We start from the raw sequence: 15,788 nt of genomic DNA, 5'->3' as shown, positions 1-15,788 counted from the left end.
TCTGCATCTAGCTCTGAAAAAATATTGGGTTTCTAGCTGTGTGTGGGACTTGTTGTACTAGTCCATCTATACTGACCTCCATCAGGTTGCAAACTGCATATATTTTTTTCTTCATCTACCTCTGAAAAAATATTGGGCTTCTAGCTGTGTGTGGGACTTGTTCTATTAGTCCATCTATACTGACCTCCATAAGGTTGCAAACTGAATATAATTTTTTTCTGCATCTACCTCTGAAAAAATATTTGGCCTTCTAGCTGTGTGTGGGACTTGTTCTATTAGTCCATCTATACTGACCTCCATAAGGTTGCAAACTGAATATAATTTTTTTCTGCATCTACCTCTGAAAAAATATTTGGCCTTCTAGCTGTGTGTGGGACTTGTTCTATTAGTCCATCTATACTGACCTCCATAAGGTTGCAAACTGAATATAATTTTTTTCTGCATCTACCTCTGAAAAAATATTTGGCCTTCTAGCTGTGTGTGGGACTTGTTTTATTAGTCCATCTATACTGACCTCCATAAGGTTGCAAACTGAATATAATTTTTTTCTGCATCTACCTCTGAAAAAATATTTGGCCTTCTAGCTGTGTGTGGGACTTGTTCTATTAGTCCATCTATACTGACCTCCATAAGGTTGCAAACTGAATATAATTTTTTTCTGCATCTACCTCTGAAAAAATATTTGGCCTTCTAGCTGTGTGTGGGACTTGTTCTATTAGTCCATCTATACTGACCTCCATAAGGTTGCAAACTGAATATAATTTTTTCTGCATCTACCTCTGAAAAAATATTGGGCTTCTAGCTGTGTGTGGGACTTGTTCTATTAATCCATCTATACAGACCTCCATCAGGTTGCAAACTGAATATATTTTTTTCTGCGTCTACCTCTGAAAAAATATTGGGCTTCTAGCTGTGTGTGGGACTTGTTGTATTAGTCCATCTATACTGACCTCCATCAGGTTGCAAATTGAATATAATTTTTTTCTGCATCTAACCCAGCCAATAGTTTTGGCCTAATACCACAGTTTGGCCACTCAGCTCTGCTCGGTTCCCATCCATTGTTTTTTTGTGCAAACAACTCCAGAGTTGTGAATTAGTTAACCACCAAAATGAGTGGAAAAAGGCCTGCTGCTGGTGGAAAGGGGAATAGGCGTGTTGGGAAGGGGAAAAAAGGTTGTGTCCGTGGGGTAGGTGTTAAAGCAACAGTAACATCTGCAGAAGAAAGACCATCTTCCAGCCAAACTAAAATGTCTACTTCTTTTAGCGGACAATGTGATAAGATCCCTTTCTTACGGCCACGCCAATCGCTACAAATTCCAGATGAGGCACAAAAACAGCAGGTGCTTCAACGGATATCAAGTGCTCCTTTAAGTGGGCTCTCCTCCACATCAACTTCAACATCACAAATACTCCAGTCCTCAAAGGTGTCACCCCAATCGCACTTGCTTCCTCACAGCTCCCAAATCTCCAGCTGCCCGTCTGAGTATGAGGTAGAACAGATGGTTGAGTCTGCAGAGCTGTTTACTCATACTATAGCCTGGGAATCAGAGGTCGACTCCAGCGCTTCTGTGAATCCAGACGAGGAAATGATCTGCAATAATGCCCAGAATCTTTATGAGTCGGATCCAGGACCAGACGCAGAAGGTTCTGACCATAATGTAGACCCTCATTCCCAAACTGTAACTTCTGTTGGTGGAGACAATGAGGAAGACGATGATAAGACTCAAATACCTGATTGGAGCGACAACTTTAGTTTTTTGTCAGGGCAGGAACAGGTTGGCTCTGAGGACGACGGGTGTGATAACGCACAGGGTGATGATGATGAGGTTGGAGATCCCACTTACTGTCAACCCACAGTCAGCCAAGAGATGAGGTCAGCAGAGGAGGTGGAGGAAGATGCTAGTGACGACGAGGTCAGGTTGCGCCTTCCTGGACAGAGACGTAGTACTGGAAGCACGTCAACAACTGCATCCTCAAACACAACTCTGCCTCTCACCACAAGTCGTGGTGGCTCTTCAGGTCGCATGGGTGCTAAGCCTTGCATAGCCTGGGCATTTTTTCAGATCGATAAAGATGACCCAACTCGTGTTATCTGTAACATTTGTCAGCAAAAGCTAAGTAGAGGCCAAAAAATACATAGTTTGAGTACTTCATGCATGAACCGGCACATGGACATGAAGCATAAGTTGCAGTGGGAAGCTCAGTGTGCTACAATGCGGCCTAGCCGGCCGGGCCAACCACCGTCTGCCATATCTTGTGCATCCGCGGCCTCTTCATCCTCTGTGACTGGGGGGACAGCAGTCACACCTGTTTTGGGGCGCAGACCTGCCACCTCTTTACCCGCAACAGCCAGCGTGATTGGCAGGTCATCATTTTCTTTGGAGGTGGTAACACCAGCTGGTGTTGAGCGCTGTCCGACATCGATAGCACCACCTTTGGATCAAGGCAACCTAACATGTCCGCCTGCATCTTCCTCACAGACCGGCAGTTTGCCGGGGACACCCTTATCAACCCCGTCTAAGCACAATAGCCAGCCCTCGGTCCCTCAGATGTGGACAAGTAAAAGACCATTTCCTCCTAGCCATGAGAAAGCTAAGAGGTTGAATTTCACCATCTGCAAGCTCTTGGCTACAGAAATGCTGCCTTTCCGCCTGGTGGACACAGAGGATTTTCGAGACCTTATGTCCATCGCAGTGCCCCAGTACCAGATGCCCAGTCGGCACTACTTCTCAAAGAAAGGTGTGCCTGCGCTCCACCAGCATGTCGCACACAACATCACCGCTTCTTTGAGAAACTCTGTGTGTGACAGGGTGCATTTCACCACAGACACTTGGACGAGTAGGCATGGACAGGGGCGTTACATGTCGCTGACTGGGCACTGGGTAACTATGGTGACAGCAGGACAAGGGGCTGCTGTCCATGTCTTGCCGTCCCCACGAGTTGTGCGTCAATCCTCTTTATGTCAAAGTTCCTCCACTGCTTCTGCCTCCTCAACCTCCTCTCGGTCTTCCACCTGCACCCAAAGCCTGTCTGGTCATGCCACAAGCTTTCTAACTGCGCAGAAGGGATCCTGCACACCTCCTTACTATGCTGGCAGTAGATATCATATTATTTGGTCTACAATCTGATAAATATAGTCAGAAACCAAAATAGATTCAGCAAATATACAATCTTTATTAGTAAAATACATACACATAATTAAGAAAAAGATAAAAAGTACCTCCAAACTGTGAGGGATCATTGACCTCGTATATGTGCCTAATTGGAAATATACATGGTGTACATATACTATTATATATCAATGAAAGTGCTATAGTGCAAACTGTGAGTAACTACTACCCTAACAGTGCAAAATGCCAAATATGATATAAAGAATAAATAGACATACCACAGAGCAGTTATATTGTAGGCACCAGACAGCAACGGTCTCCCTCTATCCCCTACGCACGTTTCATCATAATGACTTCCTCTCGGTCTTCCACCTGCACCCAAAGCCTGTCTGGTCATGCCACAAGCTTTCTAACTGCGCAGAAGGGATCCTGCACACCTCCTTACTATGCTGGCAGTAGGGCTCAACGTCATCAGGCGGTTTTTACATTGAAATGTCTGGGAAATGTGAGTCACACAGCTGAGGAGTTGTGGTCAGCTCTGGAGAACCAATTTCATGAATGGTTGTCTCCACTGGACCTGAAACCAGGGAAGGCCGTGTGTGACAATGCTGCAAACCTGGGTGCGGCCCTTCGCCGGGGCAATGTCACACACGTGCCTTGTATGGCTCACGTGTTGAACCTGGTTGTCCAGCAATTTTTAGCCCACTATCCCAGACTAGATGGCCTTCTGCAGAGGGCACGGTCGCTGTGTGCTCACTTCTGCCGTTCGCATGCCGCAGCTCAGCGACTTACATCTCTACAGAAGTCGTTGGGCCTGCCACTTCACCGGCTAAAATGCGATGTGCCTACCCGGTGGAATTCAACTCTGCACATGTTGCAGCGACTGTGGCAGCACCGACAAGCCCTGGTGCAATACGTTCTGACGTATAGCCTGGGCCAACGAGATTCAGAGGTGGGGCAAATCATGCTGGAGGAGTGGTCTCAGATCAGGGACCTATGCACCCTTCTGCACAGTTTTGAAATGGCGACGAAGATGTTTAGTGCTGACGATGCCATTATCAGCATGACTATTCCGGTGATTTACATGCTGGAGCACATGTTAAACAGAATTCGGAGTCAGGTGGTGGCACAAGAGGAGGTGGAGGAAGTAGAGGAGGAGGAGTTGTATGCGGAAGGGCTAACATCTGCAAGGTCCAGACGGTCGGCAGCACCAAGGCGGCAGGCATGTGAGGGTGGGGGAGATGGTTTTACCAGGGCGCATGGTAGCAGCCAAACTAGTGAGGAAGGTGCAGGAGCCCAGGAAGAAGTGGAGGACGAACTGATGGAAGACTCATCAGATGAGGGAGACCTTGATCACATTTCTGTTGTGCGAGGTTGGGGGGAGAGGACAGAGGAAGGAAGCATGATTGTTACCTCGCCACCAACACAACAGGGACTTGGTGCTCCTGGATGCGCAACACACATGAGTGCCTTCTTGCTGCACTACCTGCAACATGACCCTCGAATTGTGAGAATTAGAAATAATCCTGACTACTGGGTTGCCACACTGTTAGATCCCCGGTACAAAAGTAAATTTGCAGAAATTATTCCTGCCATAGAAAGGGATGCACGCATGCAGGAGTATCAGCAGAGACTGTTGCAGAATCTTACATGTGCTTTTCCACAAAATACCAGTGGTGCACGTAGTGAATCTCACAGTTCCAACTTGCCAACCGTGGGACCGTCAAGTGTTCAGCACTCAAACCGTAACAGAACCACAGTATCTGCTGGTAACATCAATTTTGCGGAATCATTTCACCACTTTTTTAGCCCATCCTTTGCAAGGCCACAGGAGACAAGAAGTCTGACACATAGTCAACGCCTAGAGACGATGGTACAGGAGTATCTCCAAGTAAACATTGAAGCCACGACTGTGTCACTGGACCCTTGCTCTTTTTGGGCTTCCAATCTGGATAAATGGCCGGAGCTAGCCACTTACGCCTTGGAGATCTTGTCATGCCCCGCAGCCAGCGTTCTGTCTGAACGTGTGTTCAGCGCTGCTGGTGGTGTGCTGACAGATAAGCGCACGCGGCTCTCCACTGATAATGTAGACAGACTCACGTTCATAAAGATGAACAAATCATGCATCCGAAACGACTTTTCTACCCCTGTGTCATCCTGGGGAGAGTAAAAGCTTGATGATTGGTTAAAATCACCCTACCAACCGTTTTAAGCTTTCAAATTACTAATCATGTTTATCTGTATCTTGGCTGGAAAATAATTTGGGCTTTGTAGCAGTGTGTAGCACTGATTCTATTAGGCCATCTATAATAAGCTCCACCAGATTTAAAATTACTAATCATGTTTATCTGTATCTTGACTGGAAAATAATTTGGGCTTTGTAGCATTGTGCAGCACTGATCCTATTAGGCCATCTATACTAAAGCTTCACCAGATTTAAAATTAATAATAATTTTTAGCTGCATCTAGCCCGGAAAATAATTTTGGGGCTCCGAGATGCGCAAGACACATAAGTGCCTTCTTGCTGCACTACCTGCAGCATGACCCTCATATTGTCAGAATTCGAAGTAATCATGACTACTGGGTTGCCACACTCTTAGATCCCCCAAACTTTTCGATCAACCTTTTCATTTTAATAAAGACCAAAAAAATGGTCATTTTTGAAATTATAAGCATTAGCAGGTTGTTAGAAACTGAAATCAAACAGTTTTCAACTCAAAACTTTATTCTAGGTGATGTTACATTTTCACATAGGACCCCTTGTTCGAAAGGAGCTTCTGAACTCTCTCGTCCATTGAATTTGTCAGGTTTTGGATGGTTTCTGCTTCAATTGTTTTGCATGAGGACAGAATACCCTCCCAGAGCTGTTGCTTAGATGTGAACTGCCTCCCGCCATCATAGACACTCCTTTTAATGATGCTCCAAAGGTTCTGAATGGGGTAGAGGTCAGGGGAGCATGGGGGTCACACCATAAGTTTGTCCCCTTTTATGCCCATATCAGCCAGAGATGCAGATGTTTTATGTGCAGCATGAGATGGTGCATTATCATGCAGAAAAATGATCTTGCTGTGAAATACACGGTTCTTCTTCTTGAACCATGGCAGGAAGTGCTGTTTGAGAAAATCCACATACATTATGGAGTTCATCTTTAGCGCCTTCAGGGATCCTAAAGGGGCCGACAATCTCTCTCCCCATGATTCCAGCCCAAAACATTACTCCACCTCCTCCTTGTTGGCGCTGTAGCCGTGTTTGCGTGGGGTGTCCATCAACCAGCCATCCTCCACTCCATCCATCTGGACCATCGAGCGCTGCACGGCACTCATCCGTGAACAAAACAGTTTTGAAATCAGTCTTCATGTAATGTTTGGCCCACTGGAGCCGTTTCTGCTTGTGTGAAGTGGATAGAGGATGTCGACAGGATGGCGTATGCACAGCTGCAAACCTCTGAAGGACCCTGCATCTTGTTGTTCGGGGGACGTTGGAGGCACAAGCAGCTTCAAAAACTTGTCTGCTGCTATGACAAGGCTTTTTTGCCGCTGCTCTTTCAACCTGACGTAATTGCCTGTAGGAAAGAGTCCTCAATTTGCCCTTATCAGCACGCACACGTGTGTACTGTGAATCAGCTACATACGTCTTGATTGCCAAGACACTTCATCCTGATCATCGCACAATGTTGATTGTAGTCATGCCTTGACCTAAACACTCCACAATTTGTTGCTTCTCAGCAGCCGACACATCCTTTTTCTTTCCCATTTTGGCAGAAAATGTAGGCTGCTTAATAATGTGAGAGAGCCTTCTTAAGTAGTCTTGCCTTTCATTGGACACACCTGCCAAACTAATTAGCACAGGTGTCTGCAATTGCTTACAGTGATATAAAGAGCCCTGACACACATCACCATCAATGAGTTTAACTGACAAACAAACAAATTCTTCCCTTATCACTCCTAAACACTTTTTGCATAATAATTTGGAACGCAGTGTACATGTGCTTTTCCACAAAACACCAGTGGTTCACGTAGTGAATCTTACAGTTCTAACTTGCCAACCGTGGTCTGTATGGAGTTGTTCAATAAAGGGCCCAAAATTAAGATAACATAGATGGGAGAGGTCTCTATGAATAGGAATTCCTAAGTATTTGATACCCTGTGAGGGCCAGGCAAAGGGAAAGTTGGACTGCATGGAATCCTATATGGATTTGGGGAGGGAGACATCGAGGGCCTCAGACTTCGCTGCATTGATTTTAAAATTTGACCATGTAACAAAGTGATCTATTTCAGCCATAGCAGCATGGATGGATATATGTGATTGAGTGATATATACTAGGACATCATCAGCAAATAGAGAGCACTTGTACTCGGTGCCTCCCACCTCAATCCACCTAATATTGGGGTTATGGCGAATTGATGAGAGCAGGTGCTCCATCACTAGGATGTATAAGAGAGGGGACAGAGGACATCCCTGCCTTGTCCCATTGGTGATTGTGAAAGGTGATGAAAATGTTCTGACGCACCCCCTGGGCCTTGGGACACCCGGAGCCGGACCCTTTTTGGTGGATGCTGGTGGTTGTAGTCTTCGTGGCGGCGACCCGGTTCCGTGGCTCAGGGTGGTCAAACCAGTGGCGGAACTATTTATGTGGTTTTGATGTTTAAATGTCCGACTACGCCACCCGTGGATTGCGGTCAGAGTGAACCGCCGCTACAGGGCAGACCGCTGAGGCTGGTGTTGTGGGTGCAGCAGAGCGTAGCATAACTCCCCACGGGAGGAGTATAGCCTCAGGGCAGTGTATGCGGAGGATGGGGGTGATGGTGCAGGGCAGCAGCAGTAACGACACGGAGTCAGTGATGCAGTTCAGGGCCTTTACTCACAGTTCTTATTATCCAGACCACGTCTGCAGGTAACGGCTGCCCACGTCGTACTGTGCTCACCAGGTGAGGGGCTCAGACAACTCCCAGATAACTTTGGAGCGCTTCACAGGACCCCCTTTGTGTGTCCTTTGTCTGGCCTTTCTTACCAACACTTCTGTCCGGCTGCCTCGGGCCTCCTCTTGGTAAACTTGGCGCCAGTTTCCCTGACCCTATGTGGTGCCTTCCTAGCGGGTGTAGCGAGGGGCTGCGCCACATAAAATGTCAGAGCCTCCGGTTTCTAGCTGAGGGTCGTTTCCTGCCTCCACTAGTTCGGGGACCGGTCTCCCCCTTTGGCCTGACCCCTCCACGCAGGTGGATTCGGGCGTGCGGTGGCGACTCGCCCGTCCGCACCCCTGGGATCCCTTCATTCCTCGTTCCTGGAGCCTTCTCCGCTCCTCTTCCTTCCTTCTCCCTCTTGCAGGCCTGGGCCTCTGTTACTAGGCCCGCCTCCGGAGCAGAGCTCATGCAGAGCCCCTGCTCCCTGCCACTTCTGCTCAGACTTCTCTGCACTGAACTAAGATGGTGCCCACCTTTTATACTCCCTTCTCAATGCACCCAGGAACTGCTTCCTCCCTGCTCCTGCACTACAGGGTTCCCCTTCCTCAGTGTTCCCTCCCCCCACTCCAGCCAGGGACAGGGACTGTCGTGCCCATCTCAGGGGCATATTGGTCGCCCTGCCCCACGGCAATGTGGTGTAATGCATGCAGGTGTCGGGTCCTGATCCACACTCCATCCTTACCTGAGAGTGAGATATCACACCTCTGGGTGAGGTGCAATACGTCTGTAGCAACCGAGCCCTCAGGGTGCTACAGTTCCATTTATCTTCAGCCTAGGTGACGTATTGTGATACAGGGCCGTGATTTTGGCTATAAAAGGGTCCCCTAGACCCCTACCCCAAGCTTTTTAAGAGAATCATATATGGCGTGCCAGGAGACTCTATGGAATGCTTTCTCAGCATCCAACGAGAGTATCTACTTACAAATTTTTAACTGCATCTAGCCCAGGAAATACTTTGTGCCTAGTAGCAGTGTCTGCTAGTCAGCGGATTATCCCGGCTGTTAAGCAAGCTACACCACCTGTAGTTTGGACACTTAATTTTTTCAAAGGAAATGCTTCGGGACCACGGGATACTCAGTGAAGAGCATCAGGAGGCACCCCAAGGCATAGGGGCTGGGACTGGCAGTAGGATGCCTTGCGGTGGACAGCCGAGCTCGATCCTTATAAAAGCTTTTTAACTGCAGCAGCTTTAGTGGACGCTACTGGAGCTGGAATTACGCGGCTGCTGGCATGAGACTTGCCCTCCAATAGATCCTTGTAAATGGATTTAAAGTGTATTCATTCAAATTAGAGAGACAATTTAAGTTAAAAAACTTAGAGCTGCCTCCACCACAGGGGGGCTCGCTCGACCCACCAGCGGACAGGCACCAGTATTGGGAGAGGGGGGCTGGCCGTCAGGGTTCATCGCGGCTCTGGCACAAACCCGGCGACACGGAGGTGGCACGGGCAGGAGCGGACTGAACGTGTCGGCTTCTCACTTTTTGGATTTTAGAAGGGCATGACATGCCTATATCTGTGTCTCCCCCTCCTTTTACTCCTCCACCTCTTTTCTTTTCTCATGACTATATGTACTTGTCACTTTTCCATGTGTTAGTTGTGTCTTCTGAGCAGTTTGTCAGCTTTTGGACACCTTTGAAGGTGTTTTCTATGTGTTTCTATGTGTTTTTGTTTGCCTGCCATTGGTTTTAACGGTGTTCGAAGGTGTTCGACGAACAGTTCGACGAACAGTTCGGCGAACACACGGGTGTTCAACGAACCGAACCGAACTCGAACACTACGGGGGTGGCTCAACACTAGTCATTAGTACTTAGCAGAGCCCCTTTGGCTGTTATGACCTGCTGCATATGTGATGCATAGCCGGACACCAGCTCCTGGCAACGTTCCCGAGGAATCTTAGTCCATTCCTTATGAGCAGTGGCCTCCATGTCACTAATACACTTGTCTTGCCAAGAGAGTGGTCCAAAAAGTTAAGAAAATAGATCATTGCCTTGTACAAATAAGGAAAAGGATAAAAAAGGTTGCAAAAGATATGCTCTTAGATATACAGCTGGAGGTAGAGTTTGCATGTTCAAAGTTATAGAAACACTGGCTACACTACCTGGATGTGGCAGAGTGGAAGCTATCATTGACTGCCACCAGATTCCCGAGGAGGCAGGTGATAAAAACCCTCAAGTGACTGCAAAAGACCTGCAGCTAGATTTGATGGCAGCAGGCACTGATGTTTCAGTCTATACCATAAGGGTGCTTTCACACTGGCTTCTGGCACCCGTTCGTTGGTCCATCGGAGCTTACGTCCAAATCTCCCGCAAAATGGGATTCGTGCGTGTGTGCCGACAGGGCCATGGACTTTAATGGTGTCGGCAGAGCGAACTTGTGCTTCATTTTCAGGCGTGTACTCCTACTGGAGATCAACACCCAGACATAGTCTGCTACATCTGAGGGTGCTTTTACATTGCGCTTTTCTCTACATTCATGGGTCCCGTCAGAGTTTACATCGGGATCCCCCTGCAAAACAGGATTTGGCGTACATGCCGACGGGACCATAGATTAATAGACTATAATGGTGGAGGCAGGGCTAATGTGCTCCCTGACGTGACTCATGTTCAGGCGTATACGCCTACTGGAGGCGGACATTCAGACGTAGTCTATATGCCTATAGTAGGCATATATGCCCGAAAATTATGCACGTCAGAGCACACATTCACTCTGCCAGCACCGTTACAGTCTATTGCCCCTTCAGCGCATACCTCCGAATTCTGGTTTGCAGGGGGTGAGGTTGTTTGGATGTAAGCCTCGACAGGACCAATGAACGGGTGCCATAACCCAGTGTGAAAGCACCCTAAAATGAAAGCTGACGGTCTTCTTGCCCAAACTCCAAGACATAAACCTTTACTGACTGAAGCACCTTTGCTTCCTCTGGCACTAGGAGCCTGACGTATGGAGGGCAAGATGGATTCAATTAGATACCAGGAAATCCTAGGGAAAACAACATGCCTTCTGTGAGGAAGCTGAAATTTGGGCATCATTGGACCTTCCTCAAAGTCCATCATACCTCAAAGTCAACTAAAGTTTGGATTCAGAATTCGTGAGAATTTCTGAAAAATTTTGGAGTGACCATCAGAGTCACCTGACTTGAACCCCATAGAACACTATTTATGGGATTTGAAGAAGGTGATTAGAGCATGCAAGTTCAGGTATATAATTGAGCTGGAGGTCATTGGCCAAGAGGAATGGACTAAGATTTCTTAGTAATGCTGCCAGAAGCTGGTGTCCGGCAGTTCATTATATTTGAAGCAAATTGCAACAGCAAAAGGGACTTTACTAAATACTAAATAGCATAATTGTAGAAAAAAATACATGGACCACACATCCAAATACTATGCACTGATCTATTGTGACTAAGCAAAATATAGGAAAAACATATCTGTACCGTGGTAGTCAGAAGATAGATATGTGGCTCTTCAGATTTTGTGTTATACTATGCCTGATGAAGAGACCCGAGTAGTCTAGATTGCAGCTATTTGTTACCATCTTTTCAGTTAGCCATTACTTAGGTATCAACCACTGAGGACTCACAAATTGTAATATTTTTCTAAGCAAAATATGAGGTTTTTAGTTAACATTTTAATCAGAATGTATAAGCCCACCTCCACGACATGGCAAACCTCTCATATTTGTCTTAAAGCTCGGATGGACATGTTGTGCTGAATCGGACAACTCCACACAGTATCACCAGATGGGTAACCGATGCCTTCTGCTTGGGCAAGAATGGTTTTGCAAGTGTTGAGGGGGTTGAACTCACCACATTCCAGCCATACTTCATTGACCTGATTGTCCCCTCCTCTGTGGTACAAGGAGAGAGATTTACAATACAAGCCTTGGTCTTCAGCTTTGAGAAGAAATGCATTCTGGTAAGAAATATTTTTAAAGAGTTACCTAAATCATAAATCAATAGTACGCATGGAAATATTAAACTTTGTAATATATCTTATCAGATAAATTTGATTCTTTCTGGACTGATCTTTCATTCTCAAAATTCTCAATTCATGGGTAAAATCTTTCTTCAGTGAAAACAGATTTTCCTATAACTGAGATAGGAGATGACAGTTGGTGCTCATACAGTTCTATGGAGAACTGCAATTAACAATTCAGGAGAACTTTATGAGCACCAAGTGTCATTTCCTATCTCAGATATGGGAAAACCTGCGTTCACTGAATACAGATTTTAACCATGAATTGACAGTGACTGATCAGTGCAGGAGGAGAAAGATTCAGATTATAAACTTGATTATTTTCATGTGTACTGTTCATTTATGAAGTAAAAATTAAAATGATGGTTACTCTTTAAAGGCATTCATTTGTTTTTTTTCTGCTTTTCCATATTTTTTCCATATTATTTCCATATTTTTTTTTATTGTCGCTTTCTAAAATCCATAATTTTTTAATGGGGCTTATGGCCAGATACTGTTGGCAGAGCTGGGAGACATTATTAGACCCTCTCCTGCAATGATGGAATAGTCACCCGTCAGTGCCCCATGGTTGTCAAAGAGTGCGGTAAACTACTAGGATTGGAGGTAACTCAGAGGCGGGCAGCTGAGGGTCTACTACTGTGCTCCACCCATGAGTAGAGAGGGCAACACCCACAAGGAACTATAACCTGCTCAGAACACATATATACAGCATAAAAGGGTTTATGCCACTCTAACTGGCCATATATCTCCCCTATTTTTCTAAAAAGCTGAAAGTGGGTCCAGTTCCTCTTACCAGTGACATCTGCTGCTATTACTGGGGAGGCCGCATCTTGCTATTGATCTTCCCTGCAGCTACCTCTGCAAGATTAAAAAAAAAATACATTTCAGCCATTCATATAAATCTAGTGCACAAATATGGCTCTCCATTCTGACTCAGAGTTTCTCCTGAGCAGGGACTCCCTTCTGACATCCATATGCCATCATGCCATTGTTATGTATCTTTAAAATATATTTAGTATCCAAATTTTGGTAAAAATAATGATTTAATTTATAGTGAGGTTTTTTTTTTAATTTTTGGAGCTTTGCACTCTTGTAATTTCAACCTTTTTCTACTATAGCTTCAATCAATCTAGCAGAAGTTCTTCACTCATATAATTTGTATTGTCACTCATTATCACAGATTGTCGTGTCATTGTTTGCTCCGGAAGATCTTAGAATGGTGAAGATCAAGGAGCAGACGAGATGTGTCTGTGAAGAGAAGTCACACAGCTTCACCTGGGATGTTACAGCCATAAAACCAACAAGTACTGTATACATTTACTCTAACGAATAGCTCAAATTGAAGAAATCCTTTTTTTTTTTAGATCTTTTGCTTTATTATCGACTCAAATTGAAGTTTTTGATGCATCTTTTGGAATAGACCTACAAAAAGAACATAGATGAAAGAAGGCTTCTACAACCCCCGGCAGAAATTATGCCATTTAATTTAATGGCAAATGTTTCTTTGGCTGAAGTAAAGAAAAATCACCTAAACTACCAGTCCATTCAAAAAGGCTAATATGCATTAAGTATCAAAAACACCAATGAAAGAAACAATGCAAGCCCTTTAAAATCATATTCAGATCTTTATTAATATATACAAACAAGACAATCTAAAAAACATATAAAGGAATGAGACACCACAGGTAATGACAAAACGGGAGACATCAGCAGAAAAAGGTTAAGCCATAGTAGTTACCTAGCTGAATAATATATAAGGGGAGGGAATATATTCAAATATGGGTAACCATGACAAAATCTTAGTATAATATATTCTAAAATAGTATAAGGAGTAAGATAATCAATAATATTATGCCTAAGTAGGCCTCCTACGTAACATGCCAATCGCTATTAAGATCAAGTCAGTGTACCAAGGTGATAGCAGAGTCCCACCTCACCCGACGCGCGTTTTGCAAGGAATGCTTTGTCCAGGGGTCAAGAAAATAATTGTGGAATTGAAACATGATTGAGTTAGGGGTTGCAGCTGATGGAGTCTGATGGCTATGCTCTGCAGAGGAAGACGCAAATGAAATGTGAAAAACTCAGAATTCATCAACCTCACACACAGAGAAGTGCTTGATGGTTCCAAAATCCTGGCACAAATCATTGTGGTTATACACTTTAAGTACTAATTTTGATGGTTCCTAGCGGGAAAGGCACACAGGGCATGTTTCCAGGGCCAGAAATAGACAGTAGAGGATCTCTGTACAAGAACAGTATTTGGGCCCTTTGCAGTCCAATAGCTCATAATGCACCCCTCTATGTGTCTGTGACAGAAACGGTTTGCAGCTTTGTGGGTGAAAATGGCCTGCCTTACCTTTTGGGCCTCTGTGAGGCTGCTCAGGTTGCACCATTGGTTTGTGTGCCACTACATATTTCTCCACTCCTTCCATTCCTATTGCATTGATGAGTGGGCAGTACACCTTTCAGCATTCAGGTCCACAGTTCCTAGTGCATTTGGTACTCTCATGATCTGGCAATTTCCGCCCTGTCCTGCAACTTACACTCAACTATACACAACAGCTTGTGCCGCGCTCAGCTCAATTCCACAGTTTCCTCCAAGTTTTGCTTTACCACCAGTCTGGCTGAGTCCTTCTCTCAGGATCTTCAGTCTCCATAAACCCTTTATCCTTAGTCTGAAGAGCACTGTTGTGCTGCCTACAGAATGCACATACTCAAGGACTCAGATTCCCTTCTTGTTAAAGGGGTTGTCCACTACTAGGACAACCCCTTCTGAGTCCCTATGTTTCCTCCCTAGTCAAATAATAACACTTATACTCACCTCCGCTGCTGGCGCTGTTCCAGCTATGCTGGCGCTGTTCCAGCAGTGTTGGCGCTGTTCCAGCAGTGTTGGCGCTGGTTCTCCTACGATGCTGCAGAGGTGAACCTGCCTCTGCTTGCTGCACGGGAGAGTGCACAGTTAAGACCACCGATGCGACCATGACACTGGTCTGAACTGTTAATCTTCAGGAATGCATTGCTCCCAGCATCTCTCTCACGCCCTTCGGATTAAACTGAAACCTGGAAGAAGTGAGAGCTGCTGCTGCACTTTGACTTCCAGTCGCTGATTGACTCCAGGAGTCACATGACATAAGAACGTCAATCAAGCCCCGGAGGAACTGGTGCCATCATCACTGGAATGGCGCCAGCACCCAGCTGTCTTTATTTTATATGGGGGAATATAGAATTGAGAAAGGGTTGTCTGAGTAGTGGATAACTCCTTTAAGCTAATAAGTTCTTAGAGATTTACCGTATTTTTCGGACTATAAGATGCACCGGACCATAAAACGCACCTAGGTTTTAGAGGAGGAAAATAAAAAAATAAAAATTTAAGCAAAAAATGTGGTCATGATGCACTTTTAAGGGGGAGGGGGTCTTCTGCTGACACTGGTATAGGGGTAATGTCCCCCAATTCTGACAATATCCCCCATCCTGGTATATATGCCCCCCCTTCCTTTTATACGTGGTCCCCATCCCCATCCTGGTATGCCTGGCATCCCTCCATCCTGGTATGCATGGCACCCCTTATACCTATCCTGATATGCATGGCACCCCTCATCCTTGTCCTTGTATGCATGGTACCTCTCATCCCTATCCTGGTATGCATGGCACCCCTAATCCCTATCCTGGTATGCATGGCACTCATCATCCCTGTCCTGGTATGCATGGCACCCCTCATCCCTGTCCTGGTATGCATGGCACCCCTC

The 15,788-nt window shown here is 45.7% G+C and overlaps 1 protein-coding gene across 1 annotated transcript in view; it reads left to right on the top strand.

Annotated features, from left to right (window-relative positions):
- The window catches only part of LOC141273387 (alpha-1-macroglobulin-like), a 352,694-nt gene that overhangs the window by 278,621 nt on the left and 58,285 nt on the right, over nt 1-15,788 (top strand). Inside the window, exons 19-20 of the mRNA XM_073685148.1 lie at nt 11,757-11,982; nt 13,223-13,346. Of these exons, the coding sequence (XP_073541249.1) occupies nt 11,757-11,982; nt 13,223-13,346 (350 nt within the window). The remainder of the gene's footprint in view (nt 1-11,756; nt 11,983-13,222; nt 13,347-15,788) is intronic.

The sequence above is a fragment of the Phyllobates terribilis genome, unplaced genomic scaffold, assembly GCF_046119375.1.
Source record: "Phyllobates terribilis strain yellow unplaced genomic scaffold, ASM4611937v1 Scaffold_5__5_contigs__length_657084704, whole genome shotgun sequence".
NCBI classification, from domain to species: Eukaryota; Metazoa; Chordata; class Amphibia; order Anura; family Dendrobatidae; genus Phyllobates; species Phyllobates terribilis.
This window is presented reverse-complemented; position numbering and strand designations above follow the sequence as displayed.